This window comes from Ooceraea biroi, chromosome 2 (genome assembly GCF_003672135.1).
Source record: "Ooceraea biroi isolate clonal line C1 chromosome 2, Obir_v5.4, whole genome shotgun sequence".
NCBI lineage: Eukaryota > Metazoa > Arthropoda > Insecta > Hymenoptera > Formicidae > Ooceraea > Ooceraea biroi.
In genome coordinates this window covers 12,845,700-12,864,866 of record NC_039507.1, presented here as the reverse complement: position 1 = coordinate 12,864,866, position 19,167 = coordinate 12,845,700, and the positions used below count along the sequence as shown (strand labels likewise).

At 42.7% G+C, this 19,167-nt stretch overlaps 2 protein-coding genes across 4 annotated transcripts in view; one reads left to right on the top strand and one right to left on the bottom strand.

Moving 5' to 3' along the window:
- LOC105278943 (protein artichoke) overlaps window positions 1-19,167 on the bottom strand; it is an 88,045-nt gene that overhangs the window by 22,893 nt on the left and 45,985 nt on the right. The window lies entirely within an intron of this gene.
- Window positions 5,666-19,123, top strand: LOC105278942 (maltase 2). The gene is made up of 2 exons (XM_011338407.3): window positions 5,666-18,154; window positions 18,345-19,123. Exons 1-2 carry the CDS (start codon window positions 16,914-16,916, stop codon window positions 18,817-18,819), a joined length of 1,716 nt encoding a protein of 571 aa, XP_011336709.2. The 5' UTR covers window positions 5,666-16,913; the 3' UTR covers window positions 18,820-19,123.

Sequence of the window (19,167 nt, the reverse complement as noted above, 5' to 3'; positions counted from 1 at the left end):
GCAGCGTACATTTTGCACATTTTAAATATCATGACTATTTCATTATAATAGAGAGAAAAAAAAGATTAAGAGAGAAAGAATCATGAAAAAAGATTTAACTAGCATTTCGAGAATTTTTGTAATTTTTAATAAATTGTTTCATGCGTATTTCTCTTGGTAGCGTGCAATATTTTCTGAAAATTGGACTTACCGTACAGCAAAAGAAAAACAAATAAACGAGAACAAATTGATCCGCAATTAACTATTCTATCGAGCCATTTTTGTTAAAGAGAACATCGTTTGTGCGTTGCATGAATGGCTGAATGGTACTTGTATACGAAAAAGGTCAAGTTTTAATTTCGCCTGACGTTTTAATTATTAGCAGAACTTGCCGTTGTACCGTCGCTGCGAGGTATGTCGAACAATTTTATGGGACCATTGTTCCTAGCAAAAACACACGTCGAAATATTGCAAGTACGTTTAATGATGCATACCTCTCGTTGCTGCTTATAAACTTTACTCATTTGAAAAAGTATATTACATCGGAAATGTTACTCCGAAGTTTTTTACGGTTCATATTACGTGTACACGAAAGCGCGCGTTTATGGCGGCTTGTTTCGACAAAACAGATCGCATACTCTCGATGTTTAGTCGCAGTCTCCATATGAATACAGAATTTTTACACTAAAGGCTCTGACAAAATTTACACTTTATAATATTGAAACACAACCATCAAAATCTTCCAAAAATCTAGTTTCAAGTGTCAAGAAATTTATATAATTTTCTCTATTATTAACACTTATTCGATTTCACTTCTGTACGCTTCTCTCAGCTGCCTCTTCAAAAGCGAGGGAGCGTAAAACAATAGCTGGCAGGGAGAAAGGAGTTTATTACCGTTTTACAGTCGACAGCTTCTGCCGGATATAGGATTCGTGGACCAGCACCTGTCTACCCTCTCGTTTCCGACAATTGAATCTTATCTGCTGCTCGGCGTTAACGACACGATTCTCTCTCGGAAAGTTCTGCATTCCGAAACGGAAAGAAACTATGGTATTATAGATGAATCGATTAAGCTCGACAAGGAGGAGCTCCTTTAAGTTTTATCTGATAAAGATGTATATATAGCAACTCTGACAATACATTCAATTCGGAGCACAATCATTTTATGATTATAAGTAAAAATAGTAATAATCAAATACTCACTAAAGCGTTCTTTTAACGCATACATTTACGTATCCCCTCGAGAGCAATTTAAACAAAATTCCGATTTCAGAGAGTACTTCGAATTTGAAGGCTGAATTATGTTGGAGATTTTATCGGGATCACGCATTGCCAAAATTTTTTCGCCAAAAATATGCCGCGGTGCGGCGTAGTCGCGCAAAATGACCGGAATAAGCGCAATTCGATTATTTAAGTAGAAGCTAAAAGAGTGAGCCGTTGAGTTAACTCCGAATTTAATTGGCGGCTATCAGGCGATCGATTGGATGTGTTATACTATAGATTCGGCACGAGAGATGAATATCGCAAATTCTCAGCGTATCGCGTCATGTTGCATGTCGATCTATCAGGTGCTAACGAATCAATCTTAGTGTTGTAATTTAATGTATTGTGCTCGGCGGTAAATTGATTGTGTGGAATTTGTGTGTGTGTGTGTGTGTGTGTGTGCGTGCATGTGTGCGTGACTGTGTGTGATCTTAGTCATTGTATACGTGCATTTTACTGTCAATGCGCTATTGTTGCATCTCGACGTTGTCTTAGCGAATGAACAATAGCCCCGTTAAAGCTGATGTTCGTTTTACACTAGTTACGAATCGGTACTAGTCCTAAAACGATTCGCCGAATCCTGACATTTTACGTTGCATTGTAAGGCACAAAGTGTTTCGCGACGCAACTGCATTTTCGTCGTTGGCCGAGCTCATTTTTCAACATCAATAAAAGGCGACAATTCACGAAAGTGCTACTTCATGAAAAGTGATGCGAAATATTTTCAGACATCAATAATTCAGCATTTTTATTTTTCTCTGTCGGATATGCAAAGATTGCTTTTAATATTTTAAAAACTTATGACATTTGAAAAAATTTGGGATTCTCTCTCTCTCTCTCTCTCTCTCGCTGTTGCTTCACTTTAAAAATAGAATCGTGCAAAGAGCCGTATATTTGTTCCAATTCTTTCAGCGTTACCATTTCATCGATCGCGTTTATTGCAGAAGAAGCTTTGTCGCGCACACGTATGCGAGTTCAACGGACGAAACTCTTTTAATCACGTTCTCTTTTGAAAGCTTTCTAGATCCGTTTCTGTGTATCCGGTACGGTGGCCACTCGAATCGGTTGGAATTGATCCTTCACAGTTAGCCAAATATTGACAAGTGTAATGACACTCGGGGTAACCCGCAAAGAGAACCGTGTCAAACCTTGCAGTTTCACGTGTCATCTAATTCAAGTAGCTGCCATTATTTATGATGTTTTGCGGGCAACGTTATAGTAGTAAATTTATAATATACTGAGAAAAATTTCCATCGAATAAACTGATTAAATAATGTTTCCAATGGTTAATTTTGTTCTCCTATTAAATTATGGATACTTCCTTCATCCTTTATCGGATATGTTCGGTCATGTTCTTCATCGAATATTAAATATATAATTTAATCGGATTTATCCGTTTGTTACTATGTAATTGGATTATCCGATTAGATAGGTCATGATATTTTTCTCAACTATTTGGCTCTGCAAAATTATATCTGAGCAAAAAATATGTAATAATATGCAGAAATATACCAACTTTTATTTATGTTATAATTACACAATTTTCCTTTCGTAAAGTTTGAGTTCCACAACAACGAGTGAATAACAAAACTGTTCAGATTCGAAAGTAGTAGTGTATTATAAACTACTCTCGAGCTTGCGAAAGCTATAATACCGAGGATTTAACCGATGTATAAGCGTACATACATGCGACTGCGTGAATTACGGCTGGTGGCGTAAACTCCAGCTAAAGTAACTCCATAAACACCTTAACTACCGTAATCCAAATTATTGATGACGTTAATCTACACAATAAAGGCCACGGTCTTTTTAGCGTCGTGATCTTATTCTTCAGGATATAAGCGTAGCTCTCATTGTCAGCTATTCCCGCATGGATCTTTTTCTTCCTTGAAATAACGATAAGAGAAGAAGCGCTGTTCACCAATTAATTGCGCCACTCGTCGATTGTATTCACGTACAATGCTTTGCCGTAATTTCCGCGCTGCGTTAACAATGTGGTTGAGTAATGTAACGATCGTTACACCGCGGCTAACGTGGTCGGCTTGAGCGTACGCGCAAACGGAAAAGTTGCAAATACCTTGAACGCGAACGTAACACACGGACATACACATACACACGTGTACACGTGTATACACGTACGTGTATGAAACGCCAGCGATCCCTTCCTTGTGTGTATACTTTGTGGATTATTTCTGAAAAAATGGCGAAACTGAAAAAATGATTTAAGAAGGAAAAATATGTCACACACACACACACACACACACACATCTCCCGCATTACCGCGAGCGGTTCACCGCAGTTCACCGAAAGAAGCAGAAAAGAAAATAATATCGTTACGACATTTTCGCGTTTTCCACATGGACGTTTTTACGCGCGGCAATCTGTTGTTGCGGGTGAGTTGAGAGGGTGGGTTTCCATCATAACACCCCGCGCACTGCGCGAAAAAGATTTCAGACGTCTCGCTCGCGCGGTATTAGCGAAATTAGATTTCTCAGCCGGGCACTTCGTTACACGACCGGGATTGCGATCGTTCTTACGTGCGATGTTATTTGGTGGTTCGCGCGAGCGGTGCGAGCGTTTAAATCATGCGATTCCCTGACATTTGAATAACGCAATTTCCGGGTATTACCCGAGGGGGTGTGAGGTGGAGGGATGGGAGAGAGGGGCTTACACAACCCGGCTGAAAATAATCTGGCGCGCGGATAAAAATCCCGCGCCAACGATACGCGCGGAAACGGGGTGGATGTCAACGTTCTCGCGATTTCTGCGTTTACCTTCTCCTTTTTTTCGTGTATAATGCGCTGAGATGGGATTACGTCATATTACCAATTCCTTGCTCAAGCAGGGAAATGCAAACGTACGCGCGTACCGGAACCGCCTTTTTGCCTCTCGTGCTTTCGTGTCTTCCGTTGCTGTTTTGCGCGCGCGTTTCTTTTATCCGTACTGTAATCGCATTACGTTTAAGCGTTTCTACCACTCGCTGCTGCTGAGCTAATAAGGAGTACATCGCGATTTTATTTCATTGATCGTCACGCGAGTCCGCTTCTCGGAGCTCTCGTTTGCCATTTAAAGTACACAATTCATGGAAAACATATTTTAACGTACGCCGAATGGAGTCTGGTAATTTCTTTTTTTATTTTAATTTCTGTATGCAAAACTTCCAGTATTACTTGACACATAGGAAGTTAGACGGTTCCTTTTGGCAAGTCTTCCAGCACGATACTTTGGATTTAGCGAAAAGTTGTTAAGTACTGCGAAACTTTATTTGGAATCTTACTACCGCGCGCAGTTCCGCGGAGGATTAAAGTGTCATAATCATTAAGCTGCTTTATGCACATTTCGCTGGAAAATCTTGAAGGTCTACCGCGATTGTTCCGCACGCCCGGGATACCTACGATTTGCATATCGCCAGCGCCTTTCCGCACATTATTTTTGGTTCCGCGATCCAGGCGAACGTCGTTGCATTTTACTGCACTTTGCCACGTTTCATCTATAACAATGCATTCGCCACGTTTCACCGTGGAAAGTGTCTAAATGTTTAACTATAACCGAAGTTTGCTCGGATTACAGTTTTCATTTCTTCGGGCATATCATATATCCTTTTAGGTGACGCAAGGAAAGTTTGCAGAAATATTGTACGTAGCAATACCTCGGCAAACACATTTCTCTTACATTGTGATTTACATAAAAAGTAATTATTCTTATTAATGTATAACTGCAGCACTTTATATACGTGTCGCAAAACTGAGCTAAGCGAGATGAAACTTGATATCAATTTCTGAACTTGAAGTAAAATTTAAAAATTAATAGAAATAAAATTCCATGAAATCGTAGAAATATAGATATATACTCGCATATACAGACCATATTTGCACGGACATTATATGAGAGATATTCGTTTAAAGATTACGCGATATTCTTGCGAAGCCTAGTGCTATGTATAGATTTCAACATTGTACGCTTCGTGTGTTTCGCCGTCGTAACGTTTTTTTTATGTCATGACAATATATCTTCGAACAAATTCAAATATCACTCATGACGGAATTAGGACGTTAGTTGGCGCGATGCTTTGACGTAAAAATGGAAATTTCTGAAGCAATGAATATGTATTAGATCATACTACGACGTAAGGAAAATATTTCAAAAAGGAAATTTATTTAAATGGAAATGTATTACGTGTCTTCAATGTATTACATATTTCCAATAATGTATTGATTCAATTATTTATACCTTGTATCAGTTGTACATGTTGACTAATTCAAGAAAGAAAGACTGCTCTGCGATGCGTGCTTATATACCGCACGTTATGGAAACATGGAACATAATACATAATATTATATATATATATATATATATATATATATATATATATATATATATATATTTAATAATCGAGATTGCGCACGCACATATTATACAAAGAGAAAACGGAAACGCTTTTACTCCATTCTCTTCCACAATGTCAGAGTTTAATAAGTAGAATTCAATATAAGTTGAATTTAAAAGTTGAATGAGCTCTTAATGCCCATGATCATTTTACTCCTTTTCTGCGAGAAAAGAATTCTTTCCATCCAATCAGTCTTAAAGAGATTAACTCTTAGAACTTCCTACCATTTCCTTAGGGTAATATCCAGTTAAGCTATCTCGGTTGTTAATTACAGCTATTTGCAGTTATCAGTTTCTCAACATTAGTCGGTGACGTGAAATGCATGTTTATCCTAACGAAAACGTGTTCTTTGCAAGAGAGCCATTTAGAAAATTGCGTTACCCAATATTTTATCGAAAAAAATGCAGCTTTTCATCAGTTTCTCTGTCGCGCTAATTAATCACATAAATTGCGATTTATTCGTGTTCTTTTATTTCATCATTCTACCTATTTATTTCGTTATCTAGCTCGTTGTATCACTAAAAAACTGCAAGTGGAATATAGTCCGCTTGGTTGTCAGAGTTGCATTTCGATTAAACGTTAATAATTCGACAACTTGTTTACATGTGCCTGACAATATCGCAATGTGCCTATATGCTTTGCGCTTGTGGACCGACGTGCTTCTGCAATAATGTGTATGTACTGGAACCACCTGAATGCTTGCGTATTAAGGGAATGTGAGCTATTCGATAGCAAGTGGATATGTAGTTTACGTTACCATGTTGTTTATATAACGTGCTATTAATAGCTAAAGTACTGAAATTAATATAGATCCGAACTGGAAAGAGACAACTTTCGAGGAGCAGTGCAAAATGATAGCTTTGCAAATAAAATAAATAACGGACATTTATCATTTTATTCACTGTGCGCGCAGCAAGTAATTATCGCATTACTTAAACGATTATTAAAAAACTTATCGCACAATGTGAACGTAACGATGATTGTTATAATCCGAGCAGATGAACATTCAATATCGGCAAACACTCGATAAAGAAACTTAATATTCAGCATTAACAGTCGCGTTCAGAGGAAATTACTCGATTTAGATAACTAACGGGTCTCGTCGTCGTTGAAGGGTCGCGCCGGCATGATTTTGTAAAATAATATTCGCAATTGCGCGCATATCCATACTTTCATGAAGCTAAATGGCGTAATATTGATCGGAACGTAACGCCGCACTAATTATTAATCAGCCATTATACAGTCGCACGTTTCAACGAGCGCAAATCGGCAGCCGCAACCGCATGATGCTCGAGAATTCATCGTCATTCATGCGTCCATGATCGACGGAAGTAATCCTCTTAGATCACACGCGAGATCGGCGATAATGATTCGACCATGCTCGCCATCCCCGCGTCTCTCCGTCTCTCCGTCTCTCCGACGTTGATACTTCCGTCGGTTGCAGAAGTAACGGCCCGCTTTGCGCGCATACCCTCTCGTCAATCATCTCGATTATTTGAATCGCATCCGCGTAATTATCGGCGCATCCGCACGAGCCAAAGGGGAGGCGCCGATCGATGACACAGATTCGACAACGTTTCTGTCAGCACATAAGCGTATCGCGCGCGTATCGGTCCCAACTGCTCACGAGCGCGCCGCCCCGAAGCGAGCAAACATTTTCGATACATCGATCAGATGTGGGTGGTTTTTTTCCCTTTTTCGCTCGCTGCAGCGCTGATGCAGCCGCGTTGTGTAGCGGCATCAGCATCAGCGATAGTCGTTGAATGTACAAGCGACTAGACGAAAGCAGGCGGTTTCCCGGCATGTGCGTGCGTCACGTGCCATCAGTATCGCTAATTGCGCCAGCCATTAAGGATCCTCCAATTTGCACAATGCACGCTCGTTACGATTAGCGACTCCGTGTTGGCCGTGTATTTAAAGTGTCGTATATCCGTCCCGTGCGTCGATACACGCTGGGAGATGCTGCTTCCTCCCTTAGGCCGCGCGCTTAGGGGTGGCGACGGTCAATCGACAGCGCGCTGATAAATATACTCGACGCCGGATTCGGCTTGTCACGCTGCACTGTCGCGGCCGTATAAATTATTTTTCCGCATCGGACATATCAGTGGGATGTGTCCCTAGACGGGTGAGGGGTGGATGAGAGGAAATGCGATAGCAGATGATTATTCATGCACAGTCGGATTCTGATTTTCTCTTTTCTCGAGCTGCATGCGGAGATGGCGACCCGAACGCATTCATCACGGCAGAACTTGGGATATTCAGGACTCAGGAGTCTGTCTGGAAAATGCGATTGCGATCAGTAGCGATTACTCTCATTAGGCATGGTCTCGCGAAATTCTCTTTAAATTCAAATAGCAGCAATCGAATTTTGCGCGACGTAGGCGCTACGTTGAAACGAGCCGTGAACCTATTGTGGGAAATATTTTGAACCTAACGTGTAGATGTATTTTTGTTACAATACGCCTGAAATGGAACAGGGACAAATAAACGATCGGCCTAATATTGTTTTCGAGAGAGACAGCAGTTGAAAATAATGAGCGACAGATGAGAGTCCGCGATGAGAAAACGCGTTTATCGATTATTAAATATATATTATATTTTAATAAAACACCTACAGTATTGTGATACTGTTGCGACTTGCATTCCTTAAACTGATGTGAAAATATATTTAAAATGTTAATTTAAAACTACTATTTACACGTGTACCTTACACACGCGTGACTAATAAAGTTGTTGCGTTGCTCTGAAACAAGCACGAACAGCTTTTGTAACATACACACGGGAAATCGTAAAAATACACATGACACTTAATTTATTCCACTGTAAGATACACGTTGCATTTTGATGGCGAAATCGCGCATATGATTAACGCGTGCAGAGATTACATGAATTTTATACGAGAAAAATACCCTTTCCCTCTCTCCCTTCCTCCCTTTCTCTCTATCTCTCTTTCTCTTTGGGCTCTTTTTACATTAGCTATGCGAATCGTGTGTATTGCAACGTGCCATTAATGGCTTTTGGAATGTTAATTTTGAACTTGATTACATGCATAATTTTAATGCAAATGAATCCATTAAGAGAAGACGTAGCACGATAAGAGTTTTTATGTTCATTTTCGTCTTTGATGTGCTCGAGGAGCGAGCCTGATTTCCCGATAATTAACTTTAATCTTACAAGCATAAAGAACAAAATGAGAGAGTTCTTTTTCCAACACACCAAGTCATTTATTTTTTAATCAATTGTGCATCTCTCATGAATCGGTCATTTATTTTGCTAATGAATTTATGAAGCATGAGGCTGCACAACTCGAGCGCAAATTAATTGATACGACATTTGAAATCGCAGTGAATTTAATAATTAATTCACGTTCCTTGCGATTCGAAGATAAATAATATAACGAGCATTCGAGTGAATAGATTCTCCTCGTCATCTTCAGATTACTTGCTGAAGCGATTAATGTCAAGTCGCGTGATATCATTGGCTTCATTAGACCAGGAGTCTAATGAATAACGTCGCCGAGCGTGTTTATATAAGCCTAATTTTTCCACGTGCATTCGAGAGATCCCGACGTTATTAAAAAACGCTAAGCTGAATCGGGGAAAATCCACGAACGGAAGAAACGCCGCTAACAAGTGCTCGCCACCGAGAAGGAGTCATCGACGCGTTCGCCGTGCGGCAAAAGTGCGTGCACGTACGCTCGCAAGTACGCGAGCGGAATTAGAGTGCAGACGTACATTGCTACCCCCGTGCGTTTTAATTATGGCCGTTCCAGGCCGCTCGTGCACGTCTCGCACGTCCGCGCGCGCGCCCGGGAATACGGCACGCCATTTCACTCGAGATTATTCCTCCTAATTATTTTAATTGCTCACGTTTACGGGACACGCTGCGACAGACTGCCCGGCGAGCGCAGTCCGGCGCGGAAATGTCCGCGCGAGACGTGATTATCACGGAAATAGATATCATTTATGAATGCAACGGTCGCTGTTTTCTCTCGTACCTTACGCGCCTCCGGTAATTAGCGGTCTCTGCGAAACAGGCTCGCACCTACTTGTTTAATAAATCAACTGTCTGCGCTTGGTGCTTGGTAAATATAATGGTTTATCGATCAATACGAGAGAGCGTGAGAGGGGCGTTCCATTCGATGTATGTACAAGAAAGTGCAGAAAGAAACGCAGATTTATCGCGGTTGTAATATCGACTGTGATGGCCGATAAAATCCTCAGCGTCTCCCGAGTTACGCAGCGGCAATAAAGATGCCTTGCCGGATGCAACAATACGCTTCGCGGGAGGAGATAAAATTCCGATTATATCAGCGCAAAACTTCCTTTACCGTCGCGCGTCACCTTGCAGAAGCCGCACTCTCTTGTGCAAGAGAAATATTTTTCTCTTTAGCTTGCCGAGCGCGCGTCCGAGCCGTATTTTATCGTTGATGCAGCTGCATCGCAGTGTCGCGCGGATTTTATGCATCGCGCCGAGCTTTACTCGCGCGCGCGCGGTAGTGAAACGCGCGGATTCACGTAATGACATTTCGATCGTCCCGAAGAAGAACGATCGTTCTCGACGATCGCTTCTCATCAACGAGCGTCTTCTCGCGTTTCTTGTACGTGCGGCTGGGTATGCGGCATCGTACCCCTTGCAAACCGGGAGGGAGGGGTTCCTCGCGATCCCTCTGGAGACCGGTGAAACATTTTTCGTCGTCGGCTCATAAATATCCCATCTCACCCTCGCAACCCTTCCTCTTTTCTTTCCACGGAGCCGTTCTTCTTCGGGCCGCCCAAGCGCGGCGACATAAAGGGATCGCGCGCACCTTAGAGCGCGATTTTCTAGCGATGGGGGCCCGGTGCTGGCCCGGTGACTCGATTCATGGGTTTACTATCTGATCTACGGGCTTCTTTCGCGCGGAAATCCGCGCGTCTCGGGCATATAAACAGGGGGCGGCTATTGGAGTAGCGTCGGGGTGTATTCCCGGGGGTGTTTATAGGTGTTATCGGTGATTTTCGTTCGTCGCATTATCGGATGCACGAGAAATCCCCCGCGACTCGCAAAACGTGGCGTCGTTACTCCGTCATACTTGCCGGAAGCGTCAAGCACGCGACAAGCTAAAGCACCTTGTGCCTGTACGCTGAAACAGACCACTTGCTGATGAAGATCAAAGCGTTCTGCGCTCTGGATCAATAGCTACCTTTGCTGAACTTCCGCAAAATACTCGCACCGGCGAGATGTTTGTATCAATCGCATCTTTAATTATTCTTAAATTAGTAAATATAACTTTTTCTATATTTTGCTATAGTTTTTCTCTTGAAATTCAATTTCTGATCGTAACCCAGAAATCTTATTCTGGGAACCTTAATCCGGAATATTCATTCATTTATGGGATTAGGTAACCCACCGTTACGAGGTAAATTCAAATCAATTCTATTAGTATCTATGTAATAAACGAAGGATTCGAACGGCAACAGGGGTAAATGAATATTTTATCAGTCGCTTACGGATTCAAACAGATTAATTCGAAAGTGTAGAAATTGTCGTAATTTTTGCTGATTACCATTATTTCTCGACGTACTCGCGTGCAAAATTTATTCCGCACTCTGCCTGTACCCGCTGTCTCCATAAATCCCGCGAGAAGAGTCTCTCGCTCAGTCTCTTTACTCTCGAAAATATCTCGCAGCGTTTTCTTTTAGTTTCCCCTTTCTTCTCCCGCGACTCTGCTGCCACTTCGCGTTATCCTGAAATTACATTCGATGCGCATTACCGGGCGTCTTCCGCAAAATCAGTTTCCGTCCGTTCGACGCTGTTTCTATACAAAGTGAACGAGCGGCGAAGGCCCCACGCGGCCTATGCCGCCTGTGATTTCACGTCTCTCTCGCTCATTCTCTCTCTCTCTCAAGGGAGTTTCCGGCTTTCCTTTACGACGGCTGCATGCGGTGGTCGTGTAATGAAGTGCCAGACAGTGCCTCGAAGTCGTTTACATCGGAACTCGACAAAGTTCCCGAAAAGGGTCGGCGATGTCGACCGACCTCGAGGAGTCCGCCGTCTCCCCGCCGATTTCATGGCCGGAAAGAGACGACGACTGGTCTACTACTACCACTACTCTTTGTCAGCGAGGCGCATAATTATAAAAAAAGGAAAGGTACGAAAAAGGACAAGCACGAACGGAATGAAAGATGTTCCAGAACTTGATCCGTGCGGCTTTGAATTACGCGCTTCTGCGATACTCGTCGACGTTGAGTCAGCGCGAAGTTTTTAAATAGCGGTGTACAGGATTGCATAGGGCTCAGAGTCCCTCTGGTCGCGCAAAGTCACGTCTGACTTTATAACGAGCACCAGCTCGGAAATCAGAAATATCCCTTTTCAGCTCGATGTGACTCTTTTAACCCTTTTTGCGCGACGTTATCCGCTCGTAATATCGATGCGCGCGCGCATTTACATTACGAAATTAAATTTGGTGCATCTTTGAGCTACCTTGGGATTCTGAAAAGAATAAAGCTCGGAAAAGTAGCGCACACGAGATCTTCCTTGACCTCCTTTACCTCCTTTACCGCCTTTTTTTCAGGTACTTAATTTGCCGCAATTCTCGGATGCGTACAACACGTTGCTTTGTTACACGTGTAGTGTGCGAGTACAGAGGATTAAAGGTTTAAAAATAAATTGCATTTCTGTTTTGTTCGTGTTCAGATTCGCATTTACTGATATGGGTAAGCCTTTTCCAAAAGCGCTTTCGACAATTTTTGGCTGGGTATTTACGCAACTGCGAAAATTGAATAATACACAATTACTCGTTATGTAAAAATGTGTTTTGCAATTGCCGAAATATTATTTTACTTACTGATTAAGCGGTATGAAATTACAATTTGCAGCTTACAACGCAGTGTAATGTTGTTACCTTTGTTGTTCACCGTGCACCTCGTTATCACTCGACGTGCGTGCGTTTGTTTAATTGTGTAACGCGGCCGTAATACTTATTTAACGAAACGTTGATGAATATATGTAGGTACTATCAAAGTGAGTTCGAGTTTTATAAAGTGCGATAAAACATGCGCCATTATCGGATATTTTTACATTTTAACATTTACGCGATTATCGAATGCGTAAAAAAACCGAGCAACCAAATAGTGTTTGAATGTACTTTTCTTTGAATCCCCTTTCGGAAAGCTAATAATGTTAGTGCAGTGGCAGGGAACTTTTTAAAATAAATGTTAAAGTGTCCACGTAGTTCTTCGAGCTTATCCAAAGTTGGACGGAGTGGAGTATTCTTCGGCGAAATCTAGATACGAAAGTTCGCGCGGCAAATGGAAGGAATGTCATGAATTCTGGTGGAATGTGCTACCTGTCGACGATCGCCTGCAAACGCAACAGATGCCGCCCATCACTGCGGAAACGAGATACCGCAGTTTCTGAATAAGATATACGAAAATCTTTGACAGCTTGAAAATTGGTCATTTCGTCATGCCTATTCCGAGAGAAGCAGCCGACTGCTTGGTACCAACGATCTTACGTTTCTCGATCAACCGGAAGTTTCAAGAGAAAGTATAACTATTCGTTACCTGCTTGTGAGTCTCTCTCTCTCCCTCTCTTTCTTTCCCTCTCACCTCCTCTTTCCCTCTCTCCCTCTCTCCCTCCCTCTTTCTCTTTCTCTACCTGTATCTCTATCTCTTTTGTTTCTCGCGCAACGCCAAATGATTATGCGACGGCTTCCGCGCTTCGAACTTTTAGCAACTTCTGAAAACATTACTTCGCAAAAGTTGGCGAGATAAACTTACCGGTGTCGCCGGACGCAGCTCATAGGACTCGGCGAGTTGCGAGAAAGAACTCGAGACTGAGTTCCGCAGAGAGGAACAGAGAGAGAGAAAGAGAAAGAGAGAATCGCACCATCCCCACGAACGAGGGCTAATAATCCGGGAAGTTAATTACGGCAGTAAACTGCGAGGGGGTTGTTTGACTACCCCATCGCTCTGAGGGTGGTTGACATAAGGTGGCCTCGTTACACCAGCTATGCCCAGTTTCCGCCAACGTCCTTCGACAACACGATCGCACATCGTGAAAAGCGATTCTCGGAGCTCGCGAGAATTAACAGCGTGCCGCGCCGAAAATCATGCGGAAAATCAAGCGTGCACCCCCTCCGATATACAACGTGAGCGGGCTTTAATTAGATGATGGGAGCGCGCGGCGACGGAAATTGGCTCTCGTCACGAGAGGACGCGATTCCAAACAGCTATCATTTTTGAGATCAGCGAGATAATCGCGTTCCGATACCCCGTCATTAACTCGCCTGTTCGGGGTGCTTTATTACTTGCACGATGCGAAATTGTGTTTTGTTCATACGTCGTTTATTTTTCTTTTTTGTTTTGCGGAAATTGATAAGAACGCGAGTCGATTTTTGTATTAAATACACGTGTGTCTTAAATATGGAATATATTTCGAGATTACGTATAAATAAATGTTTGTCGCGATGTCTATGCGTGTTAAAAAACGCGCTTTATTTATTAATTTGTTGCCTTATAAAGAATAAAAACGCGAGCGCACGGGCAATGTTCGCACAGAACAAACCAGTTGCAGCGCTGCAATGTTAATTAAAAATAACTTAATGTGTTTTGCCGCCAAATATTACACGTACGATAAGCTTAATCGAGTGAAGATGGAGCGCTTATGTGTTTCAACACATTTCCCGGGGGTATGCTAACATGCTAACATAATGATAAATAACGTCACGGAGCAAAACAAAAATTCGAATGAATTCCTACGGAAGCAGGACGGTGAGAATAATTCCGCTAATAAGAATGATGTATCATCTCGACGAAATTGTCTTTATCGTCCGTCCGGATAATGAATGAATTAAGTTGGCTATAAGCCATGAAGAAAATTACCCGTATAAATAACACCCGGAGAGAGACAAAACTTCACGGTAGTAGTCGTATGAGAATTCTTGCTGACGGTAATATTTCCCGACCGTCTCGCTGCACTCGTAACAGTAAATTTTTCCGCGGAATGCGGAAATGTTCCTGTGTTCCCTGGAGACTGCGTTTTTAATACGCGCCCAATTTACGCATTATCGCCGTATTGCTTCTTCTCGCCTTTATGAAACCGGATTTGCGATTTCGCGCTCCGTAGTTCTAACGTTTTTATTTCTTAAAATTTATTTAAGGAACAGAAATATGGTTGAAAGTCTCCACACTTGTATTATACAAATTTTCAATTGCATCTTTATCACTTACAGATAACTTATTTCTTCAATAAGCTTCAATTATTTCGCTTTTTTTCGCCTAATTGATTAAGAGGCTCTTTACGAGACTATACAGGACTTTTTAATTCAATTTGACGTGATCTGTGGGCGAAAGGTTTTTACCCTTATGTGAAATACCCTGTATAAGATCTCTATTTATCGGACAATTTGCCAAAGAGATGTGTAACAAGGAAACTCATACATTCGCAGCAAAAATGATCATACATTTTTATCGGAAGATCATGCAGGATTCGTCCAGAATATCACACTTTTCCATTTATCGGACAATTTGCCAAAGAGACGTGTAACAAGGAAAACGATACATTCGCAACAAAACTGCTTGTACAATTTTATCGGAGAATCCTGCAGGATTCGTGCAGAATGTCACTTTGTAGAAAAAGGTTTCTAAAATTTTCCGTACACTTGATACTTTTTCCTTGTTGCTCTGTTTATCCGATTCATCCACTGTCCATCAAATGTCGAGTAAGAATATTACTCGACATTTGAAAAATATGAGAAGCGAATTGTCAAGCCATGGACAATAATATCTTTCAATGTACGAAGAAATACCACTCCATTGCATCTTTTTTCTGCCTCGAAGAAGGGCACGAATTTCCGATTATATGAAAATTTTTTACCGCATCCTCTGCATAATGTAACTTACACCCGTAGAATGATGTTACTTTATCGCGGAACAACGTTTGCTTCAAAGGCGGTACCGCGCCATTGAAGTTCGCAGGTATAAAAGCGAGAAATTTTCATAATTCTCCGCTGAATATTCGACACGGGTGTAAGAGGTGATGAAAGATAGAAAAAGCTCTCCAACGATGTCCATACGATAGTGGGAAATTTATTCTCGATAGAAAGCTCGGTGCGCGGCCGCGCGTGCGAATGTTAAATTGGCCCTCGGTGCGGCGGTGCCGTACTTACAAGAAAGTAAGAAATGCGAGTGGCGAACGCGCACCCCCGTGTAATTAGGGGTAGGCCGCGATAGCAGGTACGAGGGTAACACGCATAAACGCCTCGCACACGCGAAATGGTGCGGTTCTGAATGTTTGCCATTTTTCAAGTGGCCGCAACTCGAAGAATCTTATCGGCGTTCGCAAAGGTATAAGGCGCAATAAGGTAAGGTCAATACCTTTTCGCAGGAAACTGCAAATCTCTTCCTGTCTAAGAGAGCAAGTTATAATAACGCGCAGGTTCTGAGCGATTCCGCGAATCTCTCTCAAGTGGCCGGCAAAATCGATTCCCGTGCACGTCAATGCATCATCAAGAGAAACCGGCGCCTCGCTCCGGGGAGATCTCTCGCCGCGTTGCGTCGGTGGAATCTGCTGCAGCTCGTTTTGAAATGCAACATTATTTTGTGATTTCAAACGCGATATTGCGATACGCCGGCGATACATCATGAAACGTGCAGCACGTGTAAAATGTTTTATGGAACGGCATCGATTACCTCAAGGCGAGTTAAGCAGTGATACCCGAGCAAATATTGCATCAAGGTATCTCTCATTCCGTATAAGTATACAAATTAAAGATAACAAAACTGGAATAATTTCACGTGCTGTACACGTGATAAGTATGGCGAATGATTCCTTCATCTCGCTCCTATGAATGTTGTGTTTAAATACAAGTATACAGATTAAAGATAACAAACTGGAATAATTTCACGTGCTATACACGTGATAAGTATAGCGAATGATTCCTTCTTTTCAAACATCTCGCTCCTATGAATGTTGTGTTTAAAAACTAATACTAAACTCCGCAATAAGTTCTACATTTCTCAGTTGTTGTGTAAAACTTTAACGCCAGGAATATTTCCGTGTAATTAACACAGCTGTGTTTGCAAATGATGCAAAAGAATTGCATAAGAAACCTTCTGTTATCAATTGACGTATTTACGAAGAATGCAAGTTATCGTATTATTATCAATTAGTCATTCCTGTGCAACTACGGGCTTATCAACTGCAAGTGATAATATACAAAGAACACATCTGTTATTGAGAATTTTTCAGAAGCTCGTAATATAAAAGCGCACGAATCAAACAACCGAGTAAAACAGTCACAATGTTTCATCTGAGCATCTGCGTCACAGCACTGGTCGCTCTGACCAGCTCGGTTTCCGACGCGAAGACGGGCAAGGATTGGTACAAGAACAGTCTGGTGTACCAGATCTATCCGAGAAGCTTCAAGGACAGTAACGGGGATGGCATAGGCGATTTAAATGGCATTACGAGCAAGCTGGAGCACATCGCCGACATCGGCGCGGACGCGTTATGGATGTCGCCGATCTACACCAGTCCGCAGGTAGATTTCGGCTACGACATCGCCAACTTCACCGACATCGACAAGGATTACGGTACTCTGGCTGATTTCGACAAACTCGTGGCAAAGGCGAAGTCTCTCGGGCTGAAAGTAATTCTCGATTTCGTGCCGAATCACAGCTCTCACGAACACGAGTGGTTCAAGAAGAGCGTGCAACGGATCAAGCCTTACGACGAGTATTACGTTTGGCGTGATGCAAAAATGGTCAACGGCACCAGAAGGCCACCGAACAACTGGTTGAGCGTCTTCCAAGGCTCCGCCTGGGAATGGAACCCCACACGAAAGCAATATTACCTACATCAGTTCGCCAGTGGCCAGCCGGATCTCAACTACCGTAGCGCCGCGTTGCAACGAGAGATGAAGAACGTGTTGAGCTTCTGGATGAATCGGGGCGTGGAGGGTTTCCGCATTGATGCCATCAACCACATGTATGAGGACGCGCGTTTTCTAGACGAACCCCGTGGAAATGTCCCGGGATTGCCTGACGACGACTACGACACGTTGGATCACATTTATACGAAGAATCTCCCCGAGACTTACGAGGTACTCAAGAGCTGGAGGGAGCTGATGGACAATCACTCGAAGGGGAGTGACACGAAAATGATCCTGACTGAAGCCTATACCGACTTCAATCTCACCATATTATACTACACGTCCGGCTCGACGGTGCCATTCAACTTCATGTTCATTGCTGATCTAAACAACAAGTCCAGTGCGGCTGATTTCAAACGCTTGATAGATCGTTGGATAAATCATGTACCTGCTGGTCCTGCATACGTCGCGAACTGGGTGGTGGGCAATCACGACAATCATCGTGCGGCTTCGAGATTTGGCGTGAAACGTGCCGATCAGCTCTCCATGCTGGCGACCGTTTTGCCCGGCGTGAGCGTGATTTACAATGGCGACGAGATCGGCATGGTCGACAGGAATTTCACGTACGCGGAAACCGTGGATCCCGCTGGATGCAACGCTGGACCGGACAGGTACTATCGCGAGATAAATCCGAACAGAATCGTATATTGTTACACAGTGTCGTAGATATGGAATTCGAATTCACAAACAATATTATTTTATTTGCAAACCATGCGTCTCCTTAATTCAAACTTTAACCATACCAGTCGGACTATAAATTGTCCAATATTTTAATTGCATTTTGCCGTTTTGCGTTTCCAGGTATCACCTGAAATCTCGAGATCCGGAGAGGACGCCGTTCCAATGGGACAACACCATCAGCGCCGGTTTCTCCACTAGCAACAAAACGTGGCTTCCGGTGAACAGCAATTACAAGACTCTGAATTTGGCGGCGCAAAAGATCGCGTCCGTCTCCCATTACAAAGTGTTCAAGTCCTTGACGCGATTGAAGAAGAAACCCGTCATCGAGCGGGGCTCCCTGGAGACCGTGTTGGTCACAGAGAAGATCTTGGGGGTGGTACGACGGCTCGACCGATCCGTCGTGGCGCTCATGGTTAACTTCGCCGACACGCCGGTCACCGTCGACGCCAGGACTTGGATGAATATTCCAGAGCAGTTGATCGTCTATGCGCCCAGTGTGCACTCCAAGTTGCGTGCAGGATCGCGCGTTAACACGGCTTTCATTACCGTGCCCGGCTCGGCCACCGTTGTGCTCACCACTCCAGAATTGGTTTAGTAAATTCCTGCCTATCTCGTGCTCATGGATAACTCGCCCGTAGCGCAAACTTTCGCGAATCTATATCTGTAGATGTATACAGAGTCATATTCTGCTGGCAGATCGTCTTTCATGAGAATGAGACTAGATATGAAGGTGTAACAGGACGTAATAGAGAGTAAATTTGTAGATGTTGTCATCCTGTCGATTATTTAGTTGCAAGTAACTATTGTGATAGTATATAAATTAATGCTTAATCTGATTATTTACGTATATATTTATAAAATTTGTACTTTTAGTGGAATAAATTTTACCTAAGCATAAATACGTATCGTTTTTGATTGCGCAAGACCGTAAAGTTGCGTAAAT

What these genes read in the sequence shown, in the direction of transcription:
- LOC105278942 (XM_011338407.3), top strand. Translation starts at nt 16,914, where the DNA reads ATGTTTCATCTGAGCATCTGCGTCACAGCACTGGTCGCTCTGACCAGC. An exon ending in TGCAACGCTGGACCGGACAG is followed by an intron (nt 18,155 to 18,344) that starts GTACTATCGCGA and finishes TTGCGTTTCCAG; the next exon opens with GTATCACCTGAAATCTCGAG.